We start from the raw sequence: 24,621 nt of genomic DNA on the forward strand, positions 1-24,621 counted from the left end.
TCACTAGGTGAGAAAAAAAAGTTGGCATTACCTGAGCAACAGTGCACTGTAGTGATCCATTTGACCGCTGGCGGCGCACATCGTGTTATGATTATTAACAGTATATGTAATTATTAACAGGCGTTACAGAATGGTCGTTCATGTGCAGGGAGCAATAATGCATACTCCATACAATAAATCCTCATTTAACGTATGTTTAGAGACGGAAAACTTTTCATTTAAAGTCAAGAAGCATGAAAAGATTCGATTTTACACAGAAAGGAATTAGTAAATTATGACAACATTTCCCTTTGAGATTTACACAATTTATTAGTTGCATTTTGATTTATTTTATGTTGTTAAATCATGTATTTTGTATGACTTTCTGTGTACGTGCGCGCGCGCTTGTGAATGTGCTTGCTGGTGCGGGAGCGCGCCTGTATGATCTGCATGGAGAGAAGCGGCAGCGACGCGGGGACGGTCACGTGACGGAGTCTGCTGCTGGCTGAGTGAAGCGTGTTAGCAGGTAATAAAAATAACAAGTCTCTCTTTCAACCTCTAATTGGTCTTTATAAATCAAGCGTTACGTGATTAAGATTTCCATTTCCTTGTCGTTCATCTGTTTTAATCCGTCGCTGAATGTTTTTCGAGGCGCTTTTCTATGGCTTTGTTTTGCCTCCTCAGTTTAGCTTTAGATCTGCTGTGAGACCGTATTCCTCAAACATCCGTTTACAACAAGCCCGCATCACTATTAAACCAGTTTTCGCCAATTAAAAAAGTTCATATTGATACACTTTGGTGGTTAAATGCTCTTGAGGATTTACATGTTATGAAAAAGGACGCCGGTCGGCCGTGAGTTAGCCAGCTAAGCTAAAACAATTGGAGAGAGGAAATGACATTGGAGATCATGGACAAAGGAGAGCACAGACTATGAGCTTATGCTCTTCACGAGCTCTGTTTTTACACATTCATAGGTTTAAAAACGATATATGCAACTTGAACGTTTCCAAGCATCTCTAATGAATCTATAAAGATAAAATAGAATGCCGACCCTGGTCCTGGAGATAAATTCCCTTTGTTTGAGCTGTCATATATATTTCGTTTAATTTTGTTATGCTTAAGAATGTAGTTTGTTTTTCAGGACGTCAAACCTATTTATAGAAACTCAAAAAGCAAGCAAAGTCATTTTTGCATATGATTTGATTATGGTCATTTATTAAAAGTTTTCTAAGATGATTGAGCCATCACATACATATGTTTTGATTATGATGATGATCGTTTATGAATCTTTTGCAATAGTTCTTCGTTTATACATTTTCCTTAGTATTTGTAACTTAAAATATCCCTTTTTTTGTGATAAACCAATTATTTGCCCTTTTTGAGGTTATCCACTTTGACCAGTGTTTATATTCAATTGAGAAGTAGTCATTTGAATAATTAAAAATAATGCAAATTTTCTGTGTTCATACATTTGAGTGTATTTTTGGTAGATGTTTTCAAATCAATGTTAATTTAATTTCAGTAATTACTTGCATCTCACTTTCCCACTATTAAATTGTTTAATGTACATTCTTTACAATCATACCCTATGTATTTTAGTTGTGCTCTGCTTATTCCTTCAAGCTCCTTTTTCACAATCAATGATATAACTCTTTAAATGTGCTTTATTATCTGTAAACTCGAGGACTCTATGGGTGGTCTGCTGACCAAGAGAAAAGCCTTTGTTTTTTTCATTTTGTGAGGAACTAAGAAAAGTCTTCACATGAGACCATTGTCAGCTGGCAGAATCACTTTCGTGGGTTGTTTTGCTTACTGTCATTAAATGGTTTGTGACCAGCAGCGCTTGCTCAGTTAGACTCGTCCTAGTAAGATCTTTATGATGTATATTGCAAGCTGGGAATTTTTGCCAGATATTATCTGATGATCTCCATACGTCAGAATCTAGTCAGGTGTTTGCTGTGTGACTGTGTGGAAGGGTTAAACATTCACAATACGATCTCTTATAACAGCCAAGAAAAGCCTACTGTATCCATCACAGATGTTATATATGTTGCCTTGTCTTCTGTGCGAGTATGTAACACTTGCTGATGTTTTAGTCTTCGTTTCATAGATGTGACACTATAGTACATTAGTTTGTTCACAACACAAGTTTTAATTTGGTGGAGAATCCTCCAAGAAGGTTTTTAAAGGATAAATTCATAAATGTTTATTCACCCCCATTTCATTCTAAACCTGCATTTTTTTTCGATATACAGAAACTGACATCTTCACTTTTCTTTACAATGAACATGATTGTGACAGCGGCTGTCCAGCTCCAAAAATACTTTTAAAGTATCATAAAAACAAGTCTATATCACTCATGCCCTAAGTTACAAATCTTTCAAACCCTTATGATTGCTTTGTGTGTGAAACAGACTAAATGTTAAATATTTTTTTATTTTATTTAAACCCAGTCAGTGTCTTGGTGTTCGATTTGTTTTGAAACACAATATTGATCTCATGATATATGCATACAGTCACAATATTTGAACAAAGTCAAAATAAAGTGAAATGTTTTTTAAGTTAAGTCAAGTCACCTTTATTTATATAAAGTTTTAAACAAAATACATTGCATCAAAGCAACTGAACAACATTCATTAAGAAATCAGTGTCAATAATGCAAAATGATAGTTAAAGGCAGTTCATCATTGAATTCATTGATGTCATCTCTGTTCAGTTAAATAGTCTCTGTGCATTTATTTGCAATCAAGTCAACGATATCGCTGTAGATGAAGTGACCCCAACTAAGCAAGCCAGAGGCGACAGCGGCAAGGAACCGAAACTCCATCGGTGACCGAATGGAGAAAAAAAACCTTGGGAAAAACCAGGCTCAGTTGGAGGGCCAGTTCTCCTCTGACCAGCCGAAACCAGTAGTTCAATTCCAGGCTGCAGCAAAGTCAGATTGTGCAGAAGAATCATCTGTTTCCTGTGGTCTTGTCCTGGTGGTCCTCTGAGACAAGGTCTTTACAGGGGATGTGTATTTGGGGCTCTAGTTGTCCTGGTCTCCGCTGTCTTTCAGGGCAGTAGAGGTCCTTTCTAGGTGCTGATCCACCATCTGGTCTGGATACGTACTGGATCCAGGTGACTGCAGTGACCCTCTGATCTGGATACAGACTGGATCTGGTGGCTACGGTGACCTCGGAATAAGAGAGAAAAAGACAAATATTAGCGTAGATGCCATTCTTCTAATGATGTAGCAAGTACATAGGGTGTTATGGGAAGTGTTCCCGGTTCCGGTTTACCTTATTAATGCAGCCTAAAAATCCTTTAACGGATTTGGATATTAAAAGCATATTAGTATGTTATGTGTAAGCCAGGTTAAAGAGATAGGTCTTTAATCTAGATTTAAACTGCAAGAGTGTGTCTGCCTCCCAAACATTAGTTTTTCAAATTGGTGTGTTTCACCGGGCCGCGAAGAAATATAGAGCTGAGTATCATCAGCATAACAGTGAAAGCTAACACCATGTTTCCTGATGATATCTCCCAAGGGTAACATATAAAGCGTGAAGAGTAGCGGCCCTAGTACTGAGCCTTGAGGTACTCCATACTGCACTTGTGATCGATATGATACATCTTCATTCACTGCTGCGAACTGATGGCAGTCATATAAGTACGATTTAAACCATGCTAATGCACTTCCATTAATGCCAACAAAGTGTTCAAGTCTATGCAAAAGAATGTTGTGGTCAATTGTGTCAAACGCATTACTAAGATCCAATAAAACTAATAGAGAGATACACCCACGATCAGATAATAAGAGCAGATCATTTGTAACTCTAAGGAGAGCAGTCTCAGTACTATGATACGGTCTAAATCCTGACTGGAAATCCTCACATATACCATTTTTCTCTAGAAGGAATATAATTGTGAGGATACCACCTTTTCTAGTATCTTGGACAGAAAAGGGAGATTCGAGATTGGTCTATAATTAAGAAGTTCTTTGGGGTCAAGTTGTGGTTTTTTGATGAGAGGCTTAATAACAGCCAGTTTGAAGGTATTGGGGACATATCCTAATGACAATGAGGAATTAATAATAGTCAGAAGAGGATCTATGACTTCTGGAAGCACATCTTTTAGGAGCTTAGATGGTATAGGGTCTAACATACATGCTGTTGATTTAGATGATTTAACAAGTTTATACAATTCTTCCTCTCCCATAGTAGAGAATGAGTGTATCAATCAATTGAATATATTACTTCTGACACAAAGGACAAACAGTTAACAAAAAACTGTTCATTAAAATATGTTAGAATTATGTTTGATACATATGCTTGCATTCTCCCTGACTACATTTGAAAAGTTTGAGATATTGTATTTAATAATCTAATCTAACTCATCTCAATTTTATTTGTCTGAAAGAAGAAAGTCATATACACCTAAGATGGCTTGATGGTGGGTAAACCATGGGGTATTTTTCATTCATGGGTGAACTAGGCTTTCCCTTTAATTTAATAAATGTTTTATTAAATAGTGCTTTATATTAGTTAAGTTAGTAGTTTTTGCAGGGGTATCGAATTGAGAAATTGTGAAAATTCATAGGTATCTAAAAGTTTAGTGTCATGACAAGACATACAAAGTTGCATGGGTCAGGGTAAAAATAAATTAATAAATGTTTATTTATTTTGAGTTTGAGGCCAGTGGATATTTTGTAGAGCAAATAAAAATCTGAACCACTGTCCCGACAACTTTTATTTTTTTTCTATAGTGTTAAGCCTCAAATGTGAAGAATACATTGGATTGTTTTCTTCTTTAAATAAAAAAGTAAAAATATGCATGGTATTATAATTTTATACTAAAACTAAAATTAAAACAATGGAAAAACCTTTAAGATAACCTGTAGAAAGAAAGAAAAAAACACATCTTAAGCAGGCAGATTTACGACTTGCGACTTTGAACGATTGCGGAATTGTGGCATCTATAATTGTAATCGCGATTAGAAATGTTATTAATTGTGCAGCCATACACAGAGCTATTGTTTGACTTCAAAATACCTGAAATATAGAGCATGAATCATATGGACTACTTTGACTGTGCTTTTTTCTAACTGGACAGGTAATATGGCGTGATTACAAAGGAAAGAATAAAAGATGGAAAATAATGCAGGTTTTGAAATGACTTTTTGAACTATCCCTTTAATATTTCCTTCTTTGAACATCTGAAGTTGTTGTGTAAATGTGCATTTCATGGGTTATATAAAAGGTCACTACCAGCAGGACTAAGAGTCTGCCACCTTAAATGGATTTTTTTTATGTAAACATTGAAGAGCGAGATGTGAGATGTTTTGAACATCAATACATGCTTCAATGTAGATCCAAGAATGTTAAGCAATAAACATTCCTCCATGTTCTTCTGTTTGAGGACTAAGTTGTCATTTGGTATACATGAGGAATGACTATGTGATGTGATCTGAGTGTGAGCATTTTAGAAGGACACTACAGGCTAGTTGTGATGTGTTAGGGGACACCAGTGTGGTCTCGTGGCGTGGTCTTCATTTCAGCGGGGCTCGTATAAGCTCAATAGTTTTTTTTCTACAAGGGTTTCTTGAGGTCAGAGTATTGCTCAATCTTGCCCAACTGGGTTTAGGAGAAAGGAAATCTGATACAGCCCTTGTGTGTTAGCCTGGCGCTGCGTGGGACACTGAAGGGAAGATCTGCAGAAAACGTCAGCTAGCTTGCTTGAACAAAACTCGTCTGGTGTCTGCTAATATTGGGTTAGAGACTAGGACATGGAAGCTGTTTCTGAATAATAACCACTTCCTGTTTTTGGCCTTGTTTTTCTTCCAGATTTTTCTGTTTTGTACATACATTGTTTTGTATATACTGTATATGATGACCTCAGTGGGCGTCGAACGAGCCCAGGGCAATCGGGACAAAGCGCTGCCCACTACCACACAGACCACACAACCACAGAAACAGCTTCAGGTGAGTAAACAACATATGGAAACATATGCCATGTTAAGAATAACAACATGTAACCAAATTATTTTTGCAGTGCACAGTTTGACCATAATCTGCTGGGTACTGTATCCCAGAATATGCTTGATTTAGGGGGAGTTTACATAACAGAGCAGATTGCTGTTAAGCCTCACTTTTAAGCTGAGCTGTTTGTGGCATCTTTAAGGAATAGTCTACCCAACAATGAACATTTTCTTCATTTGTTCCCCCTTATGCCATTCCAAATCTTTTTTAATTTTGGAACAGAAAAGAATGTTGGTGACCAAACAGTTTTGTGCCCCATTGACTTCCATATTTTTTTTTTTGGTCCATACTGTGGAAGTGAGTGATATTCAAAACTTTCATACAGGTTTGGAATAGCATGAGCGGAAGTAAATCATGATAGGTTTCGATATTGGTCTGGCTATCCCTGTAACGCAATACTTGTGATCGGATGCTCAAAAACCGAGAGAGATTAACGTGTTTGGCTTTTAAGAATAAGAATTGAACACCGCTTCTTCAAGAGAACATGCTGCCAGTGCTTAAATTAAAACCACTAAAATAAAAGCATAAAATGTACTGCAGGCATGTATGAAAATCTAGATAGACTACTAAATTATTATTAGATTAAACTACCAAAAGTTAACACGTTTCACAAACTTATTAATAACAAGTGATTTAATAAATGCATACTTTTATGTTTAACAAAGTGGAAGGAATTATACAGTATATACTGTGAAGTAGGCTTGTAGACAAACACACTCTGTGGACCATGTCTGCTTCCACTTGTGTGTGATATGTCTTGGCCATGAATCTGACAGCTCAATCCTATTTTTTTTATTTTTTATATTGATTCTTAGTCACTCATTCTGATGTTCATAACTTATATTCTTATGCTTCCAATTACAGGCTACAGCCGAACAGATCCGACTGGCTCAGATGATCTATGACAAGAACGATGCAGATTTTGAGGATAAAGTGAAACAGGTATGAGAATCTCTTTTGATTCAGAGTAAATTACGTTTTAACTCCTCTATTAATCCTAATGATGTCCATATTTGCTCACAGCTCATGGAGGTTACAGGGAAGAACCAAGACGATTGCATGGTTGCTCTTCATGACTGCAACGAGGATGTCAACAGAGCCATCAACTTCCTGCTTGAAGGAACTTCTGATGCTGTAAGAATCCCATCCAACAGATGCACAATATGGGGTGTGCAATATAAATTGTCTACAATAATATCGTAATTGTTGTTTAAACAATATGCGATTTGACATTATAGAGTATATATATAAAAAAAAAAAAAATTTGAGCCAGCAAAAATATGATCCAGCATTGTGATTCCCCCCTCCCCCCACAATCTGCTGCATCCAATATCGTGTTCGGAAGGAAAATGACGTGTACTATGGAACCCCTAAAGGGAATAAAAACAAGATGGGAGGAAAATATGTATTTCAGTACTTTCACTCGCAGTTTTATCATTGGGTAATTATTAGGGTTGGAAATCATTAAATATTTTCTGGTTCCGGTTCCACCTAACAGTTCTGTTTCCGATTCCGGTTATATTAAAATCATTAAACAACTATTAAAAAATTAGTGGTAAGGAAAAATGCACAATACTCAACTACTCAATGCTCAATACTTTTCATTACTTACTGTCAAATTAATTTAAAGGTTGGCAATGTCAAAATGTAACATATATTACAGTATACAAATTTTTTAGGTTCCGATTCCGGTTCCATTTAAATGAACTATTATATTTTTTTGTATTTTACCTTCATTGAATGTAGTGTTGCTGGAAGGTAGTAAGTAATGTTGAGTAATGCTAATCCATCAATCAGCATGTGCTTTAAATGTTTTTTACACTATCAATAATATTTAGCTTTTCAAGCAGGAATAAGCTGGTTGGCCAAATAGTCCCTTGAGGTTTAAGACACTTGTTCATTTTAAACTTATTTTGTTCATGGTTATACTTATAACCATGTATACACACTCTCCATAAAGCCCCTATTTTACAAATAATAATGCAGTCAGGAGATAGTGTGATGCAATGAGTGGTTTCCACATTTTTAAACATTTAAAATGCATGAAAATAAATATTTTCTATCGCTTTATCACTCTTGAAATTACCTATACATGAAATAATCAATCCCTCATACTGTATTTTCCTGACTATAAGTCGCATTTTTTCTTAGTTTGGCTGGTCCTGCGACTTATAGTCAGGTGCGACTTATTTATCAAAATTGATTTGACATGAACCAAGAGAAATAAACCAAGAGAAAACATTACCGTCTACAGCCGCGAGAGGGCGCTCTATGCTGCTCAGTTCTCCTGTAGTCTACACTGAGCAACATAGAGCGCCCTCTCGCGGCTGTAGACGGTAATGTTTTCTCTTGGTTCTTGGTTCTAAATAAATGCGATTTATAGTCCAGTGCGACTTCTATATGTTTTTTTCCTCGTCATGACGTATTTTTGGACTGATGCAACTTATACTTAGGTGCGACTTATAGTCCGAAAAATACGGTACTTGCATAACAATAGCAGAATCTATTTATTTAGTGGTCCAAGTTGAAGTCAGTATGTATATTAATGACAATATGGGACAAATATAATGTAATTAAGTGGCGGCAGGTGCTGCGCGTACATGTACAGTCAGACAAAACGACGTGCACAGTTATCAAAGGTGCGAATGCGCGTAGAGTCATTGGACACATGTTCGGCAGTTAAAGATGTGACGCGGCGCTGCGAGTCTGTGGGGTGCGTGTTATTCGTAACAATGTGCTCAGTAATTAAAGAGGCAGGGCGTTTCTGTTATTCGGTTTGTGGGAAACGCCAAATCATCAGAACACCGGTGCAAGACTGCTCACAGCGCTTGGTCCGTGTCGCACCAGAAGCATTTTTGGAACCGACACTTAGAAATTGCTCAGGGTTCCAGTTCTTTTCAAAAAACAGAACCGGTTCTGAATAAGAACTGGTTTTCGGTTCCCAACCCTAGTAATTATACTGTATATAAATTGTGGGCATCAGGGAGCCACTATTATGCCTGGCATTGAAACTGCTTTTGAATGCACGATCACTTTTTAGTTTCACTTACACTTACTCTATTTATACTATGGAGCGGCAGTACTTACCACACATTTTACAAGATTTGTCGGTTGTACTCAGAATCTGCAAATCGTTTTCCATTGTCCTCAGTCATCTCTCCTAACTCTGTTTATGTGGTAAGTAAAATTGTATGTATTGTAATATAACAGGCAAACATTAGCAGGCGTTATTTGCTTTCCGTGGCTTTCTGGGTATATTAGGTTTATATTTAAAGTATATTTGCCCCCCCCCCCCCCCCCCCCCAAATCATTTTAAATATTAGAATTCAACATTTTGTTTTAAAACATCAAATTATTACAGAAAAAACATTAAATTATTACATTATTTATGCATTTGTTAACTGCATTCATGTCCTGCATTTAAACAGTCTGTGTAAAAGCATCTAAATGCCACTTCATACGCAGATTCTGTGCCGCCTCTGCATTGCAAATACACATTTTTTTGATACTGATATCATTTGGTAACAGCCCTGTAGTGTCTTACTATTTGAATTTATTGATTGCATTTAAGAATTTTGTTCAAAAGATAATGCATACATTTAATTAGGCTAGAAAAGCAAATTGGTCTTATAAAGGTAAAAATGCCCATAAAAGGTAAAAATCAATTTAAACTTAAAAGTTAATTTCTGTTACTCCTGCAAACTAGCCACCTCACAGAATATGAAGAATTCCAGAAAATATCGAGATATAATTTTCTTGTTATTATCGCACATCCTTAATGCACATGACTAGACCACTTAGTAGGCACTAAAACATATGATGAGATAAAAAAAAAAGGGAAACTGGTTTTACTGAAAACTTTGCTACTGTCAGCTGTTTTGTGGCAGGCCTGTAAAGGCAGAACAATGATTTGTGTAGCTGAAATTATTTATAATTATTCTGCATGTTTTGTTTCTTTTCTTTTTTTATTTAGCTTAATGATGAACATACTACAGTCAGTACTTAATATCCAGATTCTTGTGTGATTGATGCTAATCTACTTTACAGATCATCAGTGAGTATTGTTGTGGTGAAATTTGAGAGGCCTCTGCGTATAGACTAGGATTTGTTTGAATTATTTCTCGAGAATAAAACTCTAAAATAGAAAGTGGGTCACTTCTATAGTGTTGATCAGAAGGTAATCCTGTGTCATAACAGACCTCTGCGTCATATAAAACAAGATCCTAAATGTCCTTCATCAGCAGTAATCATTCTACAGTAATGATTAGCAAACTCTTTTTCTTAAATCAGTTATGTAAAATGACGCTGCATTAATACCTGACATCTCCTGTGCTATTATCTTCTTTTAGTTTTTTGGTACATTCTGACTGCTGCTATTTCATCTCTCCATCATGTTACAGACCAGTTGGGAAACAGTTGGGAAAAAGAAGAGTATTGGAAAGGATTCCACCTCCACCGTGAGTAAGGAAAACAAGGAGAACAGAGAGAAGAAAGAGAGGGAAAGCAGTAAGGGTCGTGGAGGAGCGAACCGTCGTGGCAGAGGGACCAGTCGCAACAGGCCAGGTGAGTGTGTTGATGAGATTTCCTTCTGTTTACATAGCTGTTTGGTTTGTATTCAGTAGCAATATTTACACATTCATTTCTTTCCATTTGATTTTGTGTACGTAGTGTTTAAATTTCAAAATGTTTATCTGTGATGTTACGTTATTATCTATATAGCAAGGACTGAGGAGAATGGCGTGGACCCCGCTGCTGTTGAGAGAGGTGCTGACCGTGGCCGCAGGGGAAGAGGGAGAGGTGAGCTCGCACATACAACATCTACTCTGTCATTTGCATCAGTTGTACCCCCTGCATGAGTTTTCAGTTTTAGGGAAATATTAGACTCATGTCCTCCATATTGCTCATAGCAATTGATTTAAAAGATTGTAAGCGGTGCTTTGATTTCTGTAACAGTGGTGCATTAAAGGGGATGAATTTCACAGAGTGGGTTTTACCCCCTAATAGCCTGACATATATAACAGCTGTAGACTGTCAGCAGTGCATTAAAATCTTTTGTGAGAAGCTGCATCTCCCTTTTTAAAGTGGAATCTAGCTGTTTGACATTTAGGATGTTTGACCATCCTGACTCATCCCCTAGTGTTTATGAATTGTTGTTTTTTCACAGTGTCTGGAGGTAGAGGCAGAGGTCGGGCTCCAGTTATCAGCAGGTTTACCGCACAGGGGATGGGGTGACTATCACCGCTGATGATATTTTAACCTAGAATAATACTCATTATCATACAGCATCCACCCGAGACCCTGTCTCACTCTCTGTGTATCCTTCTGCAGGATCTTTAACCCTGCAGACTACACCACAGACAGCGGGACGTCAAATTCACACGCTGATGTCTGGGAAACGGGGGACAATGACACTACAGATGGGACAGGTAAGAGACCTCTATTGCACAGAACACATTTGTCAATCTTTAGCCCCACTCTCATCTCTCTTTCTCTCTGACATGTTATGTTCAGTGGCATGGCAGAACACTTTGGACGAGTGGGCAGCTGAAGACTGGAGTGAAGATGTGAGTGTGAGTCAGGCTCTATAATTAACTTCCTGTGCACCATGGGATTTCCAGAGCTTGAAATTCATAAGCCTTAGTATTTTAAGTATATAAGTATACAAATTACAATTATTACAATAGAAATGTATAATATAATTTAAATATAGATAATTATGTAGTTATTGTTATATATTGCTATTTCTATATAATATTAATGTATTGCTTATATCATTTATAATATCTCTTTCATAATATCTCGTCTTATATTTGTAGACTGTAGTCATATATAATATTTAAGTTTTTTTGCTACAAAAATTAAAGTACTAACCGTCCCTTTTTATTCTCCAAAGCTGTCTGAGACCAAAGTGTTCACTTCCTCTTGTGCACCTCCAACTGAGAACCACAACACACCTGGCCAAAGGTAATAAAGTCAAAACTGGGGTTTTTAACAGTTACAGCAATTGCAAGTTGCTTATGTTTTTTTTCACTGACTGTTTTGTGTAATTCATTGTAGTCTGGACCTATCGACTCTGCTGCAGAAGCCTGTGGATCGAGAGGAGGTGGGAGGTCTTAAGGCTGTGGGCTCCTCTCAGGGGCTTGGCCACAGTCTGGTTTTTACAAACTCCCACCACCAGCCTGCTCGCAACGGAGGCACTTCTGCCAGTTCCAACAGCTACACACACGCCACCCTAGTGAGACAATTCATAGGCCTGATTTATTGCATTTAGAAAACTGTTTTCCTAGAGAATGAATGGCAGTAACTAGTGTACCTATGTTAAGGGTGCTTCAATCACATATTCTATGACTTATATCTTTTTTAACAGTTTTGCTTCTAGTTATGTTACGACTAGGTGTATTGTGGTTTATTGTACAAAAGCACCTGTCCTTTGTGTCTTTTTCCAGTCCTCTGTTTTGGGTTCTGGTTTTGGAGAGCTGGGTGGTCCAAAACTCGGGCAGACGGCCGGGCAGCAAATACTGGAACAGCTGAAGGGGCCTGGTCTTGGGCAGCTTACCTCCCAGCCCTCCAGCACAGGGACCAACTGCACCCCTGTAGGGGGGCTGGTGGGGACGGGGATGTCTGTCCCCTCCTCCTCCTGGGATATCAAACCTCCTGGAACACAGAGCTCCACTTCACTCCCCTCCCAATTCAGTCGTGAGTGTTACAGTTGCTTTACTGACCCGGAAAAACAAACATGTGGCTTTGCATTAACGCTGTTGAGGTGTTCACACCAAATCTGATGTTTCTACACAAATAACATATTCAAGCATCTTTTAAAACAATTGATAAAGTTAATTTCTATGAACTTCTTCATACTGCATCCATTTTTTAATTTAGTCAAACATGACTTGATGTCAATATGACTTTCCTTAATTTTCTGCACTGTAGGGGAGTTTCAGATGCAGCCAGAGCCATCTTTGGTGCTAAGCCAACTCGCCCAGCGACAGCAGGGCTCCCTGACTCACACGGGGCCATTAGCCAGGCAACCCAGCCCTCCCTCCCTGAGCACCTCTTCATCCGCCCCGGGCACACTGGAAGCCTTTCCGAAAGCACCGGAATCTTCTCAGCATCGTGATGGGCCCTTGATGGCCCCCTCACAGGCAGCCGAATCTCAGGGCAGCAGCACACAGCAGCAGCGGCAGATAAAGACTCAAAAGCGACGGATACCTCCTACTTCCAAGGTGACTAGAGATTAAAAAAATAATTGAGGAGGTCATGAACTCTCTATTACCAACTACAGTTTGTAGATAAACATACATGAAATGTCCTTCGCAACCAAATTTTGAATAGTGAGGAGAGCATATTACAAAGTTTTTGTTTTGTTTTTTGAGGAAAGTGCACAAATGAATTGCTCTGGAGTCCATTTATATTTTGTTGTCATTGTTATGTTTTTTGCTTGCATTAATGTTAAAGTCAGGAGCACAAAATATTTAAATCATCTTATATGAAACTGACTCCAACTTTAGAATGATAGTGTGTAAACCCTGCAATTATAGAAATACGCTTTTATTGTTTCCATTGATGTTTTGTCAGTATATGCTGCCTTCTTTTATATGCGTGTATTTGTACATGTCCAGATTCCCGCATCTGCTGTAGAGATGCCTGGCTCAGCGGATGTGTCTGGTCTAAATGTGCAGTTTGGAGCCCTGGACTTCGGTTCAGAATCTGCCCTGCCGGACTTTGGCCAGCCGGAGAACTGCAGCAGTGAACCCATAAGGGAGGCTGTGGTGGTTCCTCAGTCACAGAGCAGCCTTTACTCTAAACCAATCAGGTTGAGGACAAAATGGTCTTGCAGTTGTCTAAATTGTATTTAAGTGCTTTTTCTTTGAGAAGCGGTCTTCATCTATTGATAATTTTTCTAAATCAAATGTTCCCTCTTCAGCTATAAAGTAATCTCCATTCTGCATGCTAATACATTTCCCATGATCTCCCCTGCAGTGAATCTCTGACTAGTCCAGTCCCTTTGCTGCTGCCTCTGGCCTCTTCTGACAGCATCTACCCCTCTCCTTCAGTACCTCTCCCCAGCCTCGCCCCCTCTCACACCACTCCCAGCTTGGCCGTGGGCCCCTCGTCCTCTTCATCTTCCTCTTCCTCCTCTGCTGCATCATCAGCGGGTAACAGCTTTGACTGCGGTGTGGCTCCTCACTCAAGGCTGACATTCTCTCAGAGCAAGGAACCTTCTGGGCCTGTGACTGTGAGTACCGACAGAGAAACTGTAGATTTAGATGTTTTATAACTACAGAGCCGTGAAAATGTAAAGTTGAATTCTCAGTTAAAGGGTTACATCAACCAAGAATTTCATAATTTACACTGTTGTGGAAAGGTTTGGGGTTCTAAACGATTTTTTTAACTAAATGAATACGTTCATTCAGCAAGGAATAATATTACAGAAGATTTCTGTTTCAAATAAATCCTGTTCTTTTCACATTTTCTACAAAAATATTATGCAAAAAATTAATCCGCACAACTGTTTTCAACATTGTTAATAAGAAATACATTTTTTGAGAACCAAGTCAGCATATCACAATGATTTTTGAAGGATCATGTGACACAAAAGACTGGAGAAATGACTTCTGATAAATATATTAAAATAGAAATCAGTTCTAAATTTGTCAAAATTTACCAAAATTACCTTTGTGAGCGCAAGTCTTTTTTATAAAACTATTTTTGAGCAGTTGTGTAGGTTTTGATTAGGATTGATTTCGTTAGTGCACAGTGCCAATGTACATAAAAGAGTTTATGCTTCCTATATTGATTCAGTACACTTTGTTTCCGTTTCTGACAGAACGGTTTCAATGGTGTAAGGACCTCTGCTGCTTTAGACAGTAAGTCAAACTCCTCAGTCCTTTCTTTCTGTGTGGTATACTGTACATTTAAAAATGTATTTTTTGCTCTTTATTTTTGTACCATATGACATTTATGCCTTCTTCATCAGCCACATCGAGTTCCTCCACTCCAAAACAGGAGTCTCCCTCTCTGGGCAGCAGCACAAATGTTGCCCCCTCTGCCCCACCCTCACTGTTGCCCCCTTCTGTTACACCACACAGCTCTGTGTTGCCCAGCCTGGCATCTGAGCTGTCCTCGGCCAGCTTACCTCCCCTCAGCAGGTGAGCGAGATACTTATTCGTAACTTTTCTTTCCACAGTTCTTTCCTCAAAAACGTTATGTGGGCTACTTGTATCTGTTACTCTGCCTGTTTTTCCTGTAGTCATGTGAGCAGTGGCCATTCCTCTGTGTCAGCACTTTGCACCACATCTTCACTTACAGTGAGTTCTGTAGGATACACACACACGGACACAAACACATGCACACACTCTCTTCACCACTTCCATTTGTATTTTTCCTCAGTATACCAGTGTGGACAGCGTGAACTCTCTCGCCCCCTCATCAATGGCATTTTCCTCGCCGCCTGTGTCCGTTCTGCCCAGCAGCAGTGTTAGCAGCTCTGCGAGTGGCAGCAACAGTCTTCACGGGTCTGGAGTTTTGGGTCACATCATCAACGGTAGCACACCTTCCGGTGTCCGGACTGCCCAGCTACTGTCTTCCTCCAGCGGTGAGAGAGGACACGTATCAGTGTCGTCACATCATTTTAATCATAAACGAATATCAAGTTACCATGAAGTATCCTGAAACCCTTCATATCATTTAGATGTGTTTCCTTATGGTTAGTATGGTTAGAGTGTGGGTGTTCTGCTATGATTTTAATTCCTAATTCATTTGTTTTTTAAAGCTTGCGAAAATCTAATTTAAATAATGCTTTATGATTTTATATATATATCGATATACTAGGGCTGTCACTTTTGAGAAAAATCAAATTCGAACATATATCGAATATCATGCAATGTATACGAATGTCTTTTGTTTATTGTCTCCCCTAGGAGAAATTTGTTTTAGATTAGGGAAACTGCTGCCACATTCAGACATAACAACATACAACATATAAAATGAAAGAGTAAAAACACATTTCAATTCCAAAAACCTACATCATAAAAACAGTACATATATCATATATCAATACACAACACAGTCCTCAGTTCCTGCCTCTTGTACCCTCTATTACCATTATTTATCTTTATCTTCCTGCATTTGCTCATTAATTTATTTAATAGACAATGGTAAAAATGAATATTTATATCGGTTATACTTGCATAATATAACCCTGCATCTCTGTCCAGAATTCATCAGTGTATACTCAGGATACAACACATGCGAGGTGTCTAATAAAATCTTGTTGGCCTGCTGTGTGATACAAAGCTCAAAAATATCCTGTAAAGAGCTAATTGTCTGTGTCCCCATGATTTTTCCTGCCACTCTCAAAACGTTATTTATTTGGGCTCTCAATTTTACTGTTAAACTTCCAAACCAAACAATAATTCCATATCTTAAAACAGACTCAATCGTTGCTTTATAAAAAATTAACATGATATTACTGCTCACTCCAAACAATCGCAATCTCCGTAAAAAATGTAAACGCTGGTGGATCCTTGTGCACACCCATGATACATGTGTGTGCCTTTTAAACTCACTATCGATGTAAACCCCCAAGTATTTAGAAGAAGAAACCGGTTTAATAGCTTCACTATGGACCACAACAGAGCTCCTATCCCCCACTGATCTGGGATCTATGATGACCTCTACAGTTTTTTTAACATTGATCTGTAGATAATGGTCATCACACCAGCCCACAAAGGCTTCTATACCGGCTTTGTAGTCATCAGTACTGCAGTCTCTTGTCAACAATTGCAATATTACTGTCATCCGAAAATGTTATAATAAATTGATTTGATTGCTGACTAATGCAGTCGTTTGTGTACAAAGTAAACAGAAGTGGTGAACTTACACACCCTTGAGGGGCCCCTGTATTATTTACTACAACATCCGACAACACTAAGTTAAACTTCACCTGTTGTGTCCTATTTGTTAAAAATGAATAATACCACTTAATTATAAAAGGATTAACTTGTAGGTTAATTAATTTCTCTAACAGCCACTATGCATATACCACAACATTCGGCTAAATGAAAAAAGAAATCGATTCAGAACAGAATGATGATTCAGAACAGGCACAAACAATAACGTGACAACTTAAACAGCAGCAGGAGTAAGACATAGAGCCTAGCCTAATTTATTTCTTAATATTGTTTTCAAGAAACACCAGTCTATCAACTTGATCTGGATTAAGTGCGGCTCTCTTTTTATTTACAATGTTCCCCGCAGTGGAGAACACACGTTCGGAGCGCACAGATGTGCCTGGCTACTAGCTATTATTCACTTGATTTGGTCATGGGCCTACGCTACAATACGTTTATATTGCCCTCTACTGGATAAGATGGCAAAGAATAAAATAAAAAACAAACAGTCTAATCATAGACTGTAAAAAATGCGCTACACATGGCATTTTAAAAACCGGATATTTTATTTATAGTTCGATTATGGATATTTCACGTCATGTTCGAATGCATATTCGAATATCGAATAAAAAGTGACAGCCCTAATATATACACTACTATTAAAAAGTTAGGAGTCTTATGCTCAACAAGGCTGCATTTGTTTTTAAATCAAAAATGCTGTAAACAAGTTACATTGTGTAATATTCTAATTTTAAAATGTAATTTATTTCTGTGCTGAGTGCTTATGAAACATTTAATATTAATGTTGGAAATGGCTGCTTTTTTTGTGTAAATTTTTTTTTTAAACTTTTTTCTTTTTAGTAAATAGAGCAGCATTAAAAACATTACTGTCACTTTTGATCAATTTAATACATCTATAATGTAACGTAATGTAAAAATATTCATAGTCATGGGAAGGAGGAGGCGGGAACCGGCAAACATTTAAATAAAACTTTAATAATTAAATAAACACAAGACAGCGCGACAGCCCCTCGTGGACGACACGTGCCACGCACAAACAAAAACGAAAACACAAAATAAAACCCAGGCCTGGTCCTCTCTCGTCCTTCACTGTCGTAACTCCTCCCTTTATCCTTCCGGAGCTCCTCCGTGGGACTCGAGACCGGTGAGTGGCGCAGGTGTTACTCATTTGCATTCACTCCTCCGGCCTCGCTCCGTTCCCATTGCTCTCGGACCTTGTCCAACACTTAAAAGTTTTTTGCATACATATGATTTGAAGTAAAGCTTTGATGTAATAGTGACTAGCTAAAGTACGTTTACATTTAGTGTATTTTATTTTATGTGTAAAACAGTAGTATCAGTACAACAGTTTAAAAAAATATTGTGGCACTAGTATTTTGAGGCTTGGTTACCAGGATGCTAAAATGGTACTGCAATTTTATTTAGCAAACATATAGACCTTTGCAAACAAATGTGCATAATTCTGTAATGATTCTGTCACAGTGACTTCATGGTGCAAGCATGTACTTTATTAAAAAAAAAAAAAAAAAAGGTGTTTGTAGTTTTCATATTTGCTTCAATTCTAATCATCAGCTCCAGCATCCATTGGAGTTGGGTGGAAAATCTGCTATTCTTCATTCTCCAAAAACTCTTTGCTGTCTGTGTGCAGGTAAAGCTCCTCCTAATCTCTCTCAGGGGGTTCCTCCACTGCTGCCTAACCAGTACATCATGGGACCTGGAGGTCTGCTTCCTGCCTATCCGGTAAGAACCTTCCTCCTCTTAAATCAGTTTTCAGTCCTCTTGTGTAGTGGTGTGTTTGTGTGTGAGACTTTCATTATGTGACCCAGTACAAGCATTAAATCTGTGAATATTGAAATACTTCATATTAATTTCAGTAAAATGTATAGTCTGTAAAGTGCTGAAAGTTCTTGTTTGTGTCATACAGCAGATTTATGGCTATGAAGACCTCCACATGCTCCAATCCAGACTACCAATGGTGAGTTTGAGCCCATCAAATTCCCTCTAGTGCTGCTACTGAGCTTCATTTTTTCTTTTCAAACTGCTTTATTTTCTTTAATATTAGTTGACTGACTATGGACATATTGAGAGCAGAATGGCAGATATAGGTCTATGATATAAGATATAAACATAACTGCTGATATTCACACATTTATAAGGCTGCTGGTAGGAAACATTTTGAAAGAATTGGAGAGCTAACATCTGTCAATGGGCCACGCATGTGCCGTTATCAGCTCAAAAAGCCCAAAGACTAATCAGCCTGACCCAGGCTTCTTGCTGTATTTACATAATCGCCTGATTATGATTATTTGATGTAATCATGAGTATTTGAGATAATGTGATCATTGTACACTGTAGATTCCAGGCAAATTAAAATTGCCACCCAAATTAAAATGCAGAAATCAAAGCTCTTCCTTCATGTGAAATTATTTTCAAATAGTTAAATCCAGTTTAAAGTGAAGAAATCAGGACTTTAGAATATCTTGTGGTTGCAAAATTAATAGCATTTATGTGTCCGTTTAATTCATATAATGTAATTATAATAACATTAATATTAATAACATTACATCTAATATACAAACAGAGAATCTGTAATTATCATATTTATTATAAGAATATAACTAATTATATTACTACAATATTCAAGCATTAATGGAAAGTGGACTTGTGACATTTAAAGTGGGCAAAAAAGAAATATTTAAAATATTCATTAAAATGACAGTATTTGTTGCACATGATCTTAAAGTTCAGTTCATCTCAAGTTCAGTGTCAATAAATGGCTGTGGATGCATAATAAATGTACTGTAAATAACATGAACAAAAATAAATCTGAATCGTTAAGCACAATCATTTGTATGGCAGTTAATTGACAGCCCTAGTCTGGCCAAATGTTTACTCTGTATTCTTTGCTTTTTCTGATCCCTGTAGGATTACTATGGGATCACATTCCCAGGGCCGACTGCTATGCTGTCTGGCAGAGATGGGAGCCTTGCCAGCAACCCTTACTCAGGTACTACATTTGCTTTTTAATTGTCTGTAACATTTGATTCGTAATGATGCAACAAATTAGTGCATTTTTCATCATTTAGGTGATGTCACAAAGTTCAGCAGAGGTGATTCCAACTCACCAGCTCCCTCTACCAGCCTTTCTGCTGCTCATGCCCCACAGACGGCGCAGCCTCCGCAGGCTCAGAGCCAAGGACAGAACCAGCCCCAGCCGCAGGGCCATCACAACACACAACAAACCTTCCTAAACCCAGCCCTGCCACCTGGATACAGCTACACAGGCCTTCCCTACTACCCTGGTATGCCTGGCGTGCCCAGCGCGTTCCAGTACGGCCCCACCATGTTCATGCCCCCTGCTTCGGCCAAGCAGCATGGCATGGGACTGAGCAACCCAACAACGCCATTCCAGCAGCCCAGCGGCTACGGCCAACATGCCTTTAGCTCAGGTTTGTGCAGATTAAATATATACACAAATTCTCATGCATGCTTTGTGCTGTTGAGTATTAAAGCATTGTTGTTGTTTTTTATATATATTTTAAGGGTACGATGACTTGACGCAAGGCCCAGCAGGGACTGAGTACAGCAAAGGTTACAGTAACTCTTCCCAAACACAGGCCAAATCTGCTGCCTCCGGCCCAGGGAAAGGTACAAACATACTTGCACTTCACATGTTGGTTTTTTAATATTATGTATAGTCATGGCCAAAGGTTTTGGCAGTGACATACATTTTGTGTTTTGGAAAGTTTGCAGCTTAAGTTGTTGTGGTGTTCATTCGCATTGTTTCTAGATTATTGTGTAGAGAGATCAGATTAATTTTAAATAATTGCTAAAAGCTTCATTGGCCAAAAAAACAAAACAAAAACAAATTTCCATGTTTTTGATCCTGACACAAAATTACCAGCTAACATTATTTGACTAATCATATCAGCAACACATTTGAACGTGTGAATGAGTAGTAGTCAGGTAAAATCACTATCATACTAAATAGATTATAAGAGCAGACTGATGGAGGTAAGAAATGCTTCCAATCATTGTGTTCTCGTTAGCAATGGTTACCTCCAAAGAAACATGTGCAGCCATCATCGCTTTGCATCAAAATGGCCTCACGTTGAACACTGAAAATTGCTACAAAGTATATTGCATTTGAAAGAACCATTTACCGGATCATCAAGAACTTCAAGGAGAGGTTCGACTGCAGTGAAAAAGTCTTCAGGACGTCCCAGAGTGTCCAGCAAGCACCAGGACTGTCTCTTCCTGAGGAGTCGGCTACAGAATCGTGTCACCAGCAGTGTAGAGCTTGCTTGGGAATGGCAGTAGAATGGTGTGAAAGCCTCTTCTCTCCAAGAAAAATGTCAAGGACAGACTGAAATTCTGCAGGAAGTACAAGGATTGGACAGCAGAAGACTGGTGCAAATTTATTTTCTCTGATAAAGCTCCCTTCCGACTGTTTGGGACATCTGCAAAATCGATTGTTCGGAGAAGAAAGGGTAAATGCTACCATTTTTGTGCCAAAATTGAAGCATCCTAAGACCATCCATGTGTTGGATTCCTTTTTAAACCAAGGGAGTGCGCGCTCTCATAAATCTGCCCAAAAACACAGCCATGAATAAAGAATGGTATCAAAACATCCTGCAAGAGCGACTTCTTCCAGTGATCGATGAGCAATTTGGTGATGATCCGTGCATTTTCGAGCTTGATGGAGCAGCATGTCACAAAGCAAGAGTGATAAAGAAGTGTCTATATTATATATTTTTTAAATGTATGATATGCTTATCATTGTATTTCAGTATACCATAAAAACATGGAAAAATTATCTACAAATACTGAAGCAGCAAACTTTGCAAAACACAATTTATGCCATTGCCAAAACGTTTGGCCATGACTGTATAAATATATCATGTCTATTCAATAAAAATAAATGATTCCTTGTGTCCCAGGTGTCTCTGTGAACTCTAGCAATTCTGGGGTGCCAGACATTAGTGGAACGGTTTACAATAAAACACAGGTACTTACGTTTATTTATTTAATAGTTTTAAACATTTAATATTTTACATTTATGTTTCTATGCATGTATTGCAAAATATTTAATAATTTAATAAATGTTAATTTTGTTGATGTATTTAATGAAATGTTTTTCTTCCCTACAGCCGTTCGATAAGCAGGGTTTCCATGCTGGCACACCTCCTCCTTTCAACCTCCCCTCGGCTCTGGGCGGCACGGGACCTTTAACACCTGGTGCTGCCACTGGATATGCTCCTCAATTCCTTCACATTCTGCCGGCCCACCAGCAGCCCCATTCACAGCTGCTCCATCATCACCTCACCCAGGATGGACAGGTCAGTCCCTGTCTATTTTAAATGCCTTTTCACACTGAATCTAAATGTTGAAATAAAATAAAGCAGCTCAAACAATTCTTTGATACCATAGCTGAGATATTATTGAAATGTATGTGAACAAAAAAGCAACAAACTGTGAATACATTTTAAATATTTGATTCTTTTAATGTCATTTCAGTCACACTGAACATAACTACACTGTCTTTAAGTATTTTAATGCTATTGATATGAATTCAAACACAAAAGTTGCCTAAATGGCAAGATTTCAGCCTTCTTAGCTGTCTGGTGTGTTTTGTTCACTTAGGGTGGGCCAAGCCAGAGAAGCCAGTCCAGCACCATGCAGCAGAAGACCCAGGTCAACAAGTCCAACTATGGCAGCTCCCCTTACTGGGGCAACTGAGTGCACCAGTCCACAGCGAAGGTGCCGTCCCGTACCCAATGACACGCCGATCAGATCAGAGGGACGCCCGTACACACTACCATCATCCTCATCCTCCTCCCACATTCCTTATTCAAAATTTTGGCTGTTGTATGTAAAGTATATTTATGTATGTATTTATACAGTATATATATGTATTGGTAGGATATGAAATGTGGTTTTTCTGCATTTTGATTTTGAAGGATGTGTTTGTTTTTTCATTGCTAACTGGCTAAGAGGATATGATGTGATGAGAACATAACAGAAGGGTGAACATACTTGAAGCAGAGCAGTTATCATGATTCAACCATGGTAGTTTTTATTTGTATACATAACCCTGATAATGTACTGCTAAGCTTGATCACTTGATGGTGAAGCCTTTTTTAACTTTTGTATTTTGCTCCTCTCCCACCCCCTTCACCTGTGAATTTTTTTTCTATTGAGGGGGATTTTAATTTCAGTGTTTAATTTTGTTCCCTCTGCCCTTCATTTGTGACCCCGTCTCCACCACCAAATTGGCTAAACAGTAGCATTTTAGATCAGATTTTATTTTAACATTGGTTTTACCCTTGTCAAAATAAAACTGTCCAGTTTACTGGTTTCAGTCTGATTATTCACACACACAGTATTTGCACACAAGCACTGTCACTGGTCTTTTGAACTTTCTATTTCTCTAAGAATCCTGACAAAATATGAACTGTGCAATGTTGACAATGGTTTTTATTGAGCAGCAAGTCAGCATATTGGAAAGATTTCTGAAAGATCATGTCACATCGAAGATTGGAGCATTCACAGGAATAAATTACATTTTAAAATTTATTAAAATAGAATTCTTATTTTAAATTGTAATAATTTCAAAATACCCGGCAGGTGCACAGATGATTTAATTGAATTATTTAAATTTGGCCAATGTCATCACATTTTCATTGTGCTCGGTAACTTCTTTGAATTCTGCTCGACTAAAAGAGCCCCTCCCCCTCTTCGACAACGCTTGTCAATCACAAGCACCACATGACGTAAATCCAGCGGCATCCACGTATCTACGACTTTGCTTCATTGTTGACAGCCAGCAGGTAACAATAGTGTTTCTAAGCTTCGACATTGTCACTGCTGTGAAATTAAACCATAATTAAAACATCTGAACAAAAACGGAGCGAAAAAATGTCATTGAGAGTGATTTTGTGCCCATCTGCGATGAGATCACTGGAGGGGATGAAAATGCAGAGGTAGGAGAGTGAGAAGCCCGTGGCTGTTCTGTAGGAAAGCACCAATGTATTGAACTTTGATGCGGGCCGCAACTGGAAGCAGTCTGAAGTGGGCTCTTTGAAAACAAGACTTGCTGCTGCATTCTGAATCATTTGCAGAGACCTGATTGCACATGATGGAAGTCCATCTAGAAGATACGGAAGCGTATGGGTAGCAATATTCAATTTGGGATGTAATATGCAAAATGACTGCATTTCTGTATTTACATTTACATTTTCCAATACATTTGTGCAACGTTTGGTGCAAAATGAAAATTAAATTACATAATTTTCATTTGCCATTTCATACACCAGTTTTAATATGTAAAATGAAAACTAATTTTAACGCTTTATAAGTTGCAAAATTAAAATGAAAATGTATTACAGAAATGATTAGATATGTATAACATGTTCAAGCAAAAACTGGCAAAATTATCATTTAAATGCTATTTTTCTTAAATGCATTAACACTCAGTCAAGACACTTACGATTGCATTTTCATTCAGTGTCACACAATGAATGTAGCAAAATTCAATGTGCACATTGAAAATGCATTCCGAGCCGATCACGTGTCCGCCCCCTCGCGCCATGTCAATCACTGCGTGAACAAGGCGGGGCTTGCAGAAGGTCAGAGACTCAAATCTCAAGAAGAGGATTCAAGTGAGAGAACATGGACAAGACAGTTGGTCCGTGTACGTTTTGATCATCTCG

The 24,621-nt window shown here is 38.2% G+C and overlaps 1 protein-coding gene across 3 annotated transcripts; it reads left to right on the plus strand.

Annotated features, from left to right (window-relative positions):
• Nucleotides 1-367: 367 nt before the first annotated feature.
• Nucleotides 368-23,261, plus strand: LOC132130159 (ubiquitin-associated protein 2-like). 3 transcript variants are annotated; one of them, XM_059541828.1, is made up of 27 exons: nt 368-505; nt 5,802-5,939; nt 6,861-6,938; nt 7,020-7,128; nt 10,395-10,559; nt 10,716-10,793; nt 11,161-11,224; nt 11,325-11,422; nt 11,508-11,566; nt 11,890-11,960; nt 12,054-12,231; nt 12,443-12,692; nt 12,927-13,219; nt 13,616-13,809; nt 13,977-14,232; nt 14,824-14,863; nt 14,974-15,145; nt 15,247-15,304; nt 15,387-15,591; nt 18,558-18,649; nt 18,834-18,884; nt 19,835-19,916; nt 19,996-20,358; nt 20,453-20,557; nt 21,850-21,917; nt 22,060-22,248; nt 22,553-23,261. In XM_059541828.1, the coding sequence occupies exons 2-27, from the start codon at nt 5,844-5,846 to the stop codon at nt 22,646-22,648; spliced, it is 3,510 nt and encodes a 1,169-aa protein (XP_059397811.1). In that variant the 5' UTR covers nt 368-505; nt 5,802-5,843; the 3' UTR covers nt 22,649-23,261. The 3 variants fall into 3 exon arrangements, with proteins under 3 accessions (XP_059397811.1, XP_059397812.1, XP_059397813.1); XM_059541829.1 differs by having other exon boundaries at nt 11,508-11,560; XM_059541830.1 differs by having other exon boundaries at nt 11,161-11,203.
• The last annotated feature ends 1,360 nt before the right edge of the window (nt 23,262-24,621 follow it).

Source organism: Carassius carassius, chromosome 47 (assembly GCF_963082965.1).
Source record: "Carassius carassius chromosome 47, fCarCar2.1, whole genome shotgun sequence".
In the NCBI taxonomy this organism is placed as follows: domain Eukaryota; kingdom Metazoa; phylum Chordata; class Actinopteri; order Cypriniformes; family Cyprinidae; genus Carassius; species Carassius carassius.

Bases quoted from the DNA above. Each gene is read 5' to 3' on its own strand.
- LOC132130159 (XM_059541828.1), top strand. From the start codon at position 5,844: ATGATGACCTCAGTGGGCGTCGAACGAGCCCAGGGCAATCGGGACAAA. The intron at 13,810-13,976 runs GTTGAGGACAAA...TCTCCCCTGCAG, and splicing joins CTTTACTCTAAACCAATCAG to TGAATCTCTGACTAGTCCAG. The intron at 15,592-18,557 runs GTGAGAGAGGAC...GTCTGTGTGCAG, and splicing joins GCTACTGTCTTCCTCCAGCG to GTAAAGCTCCTCCTAATCTC.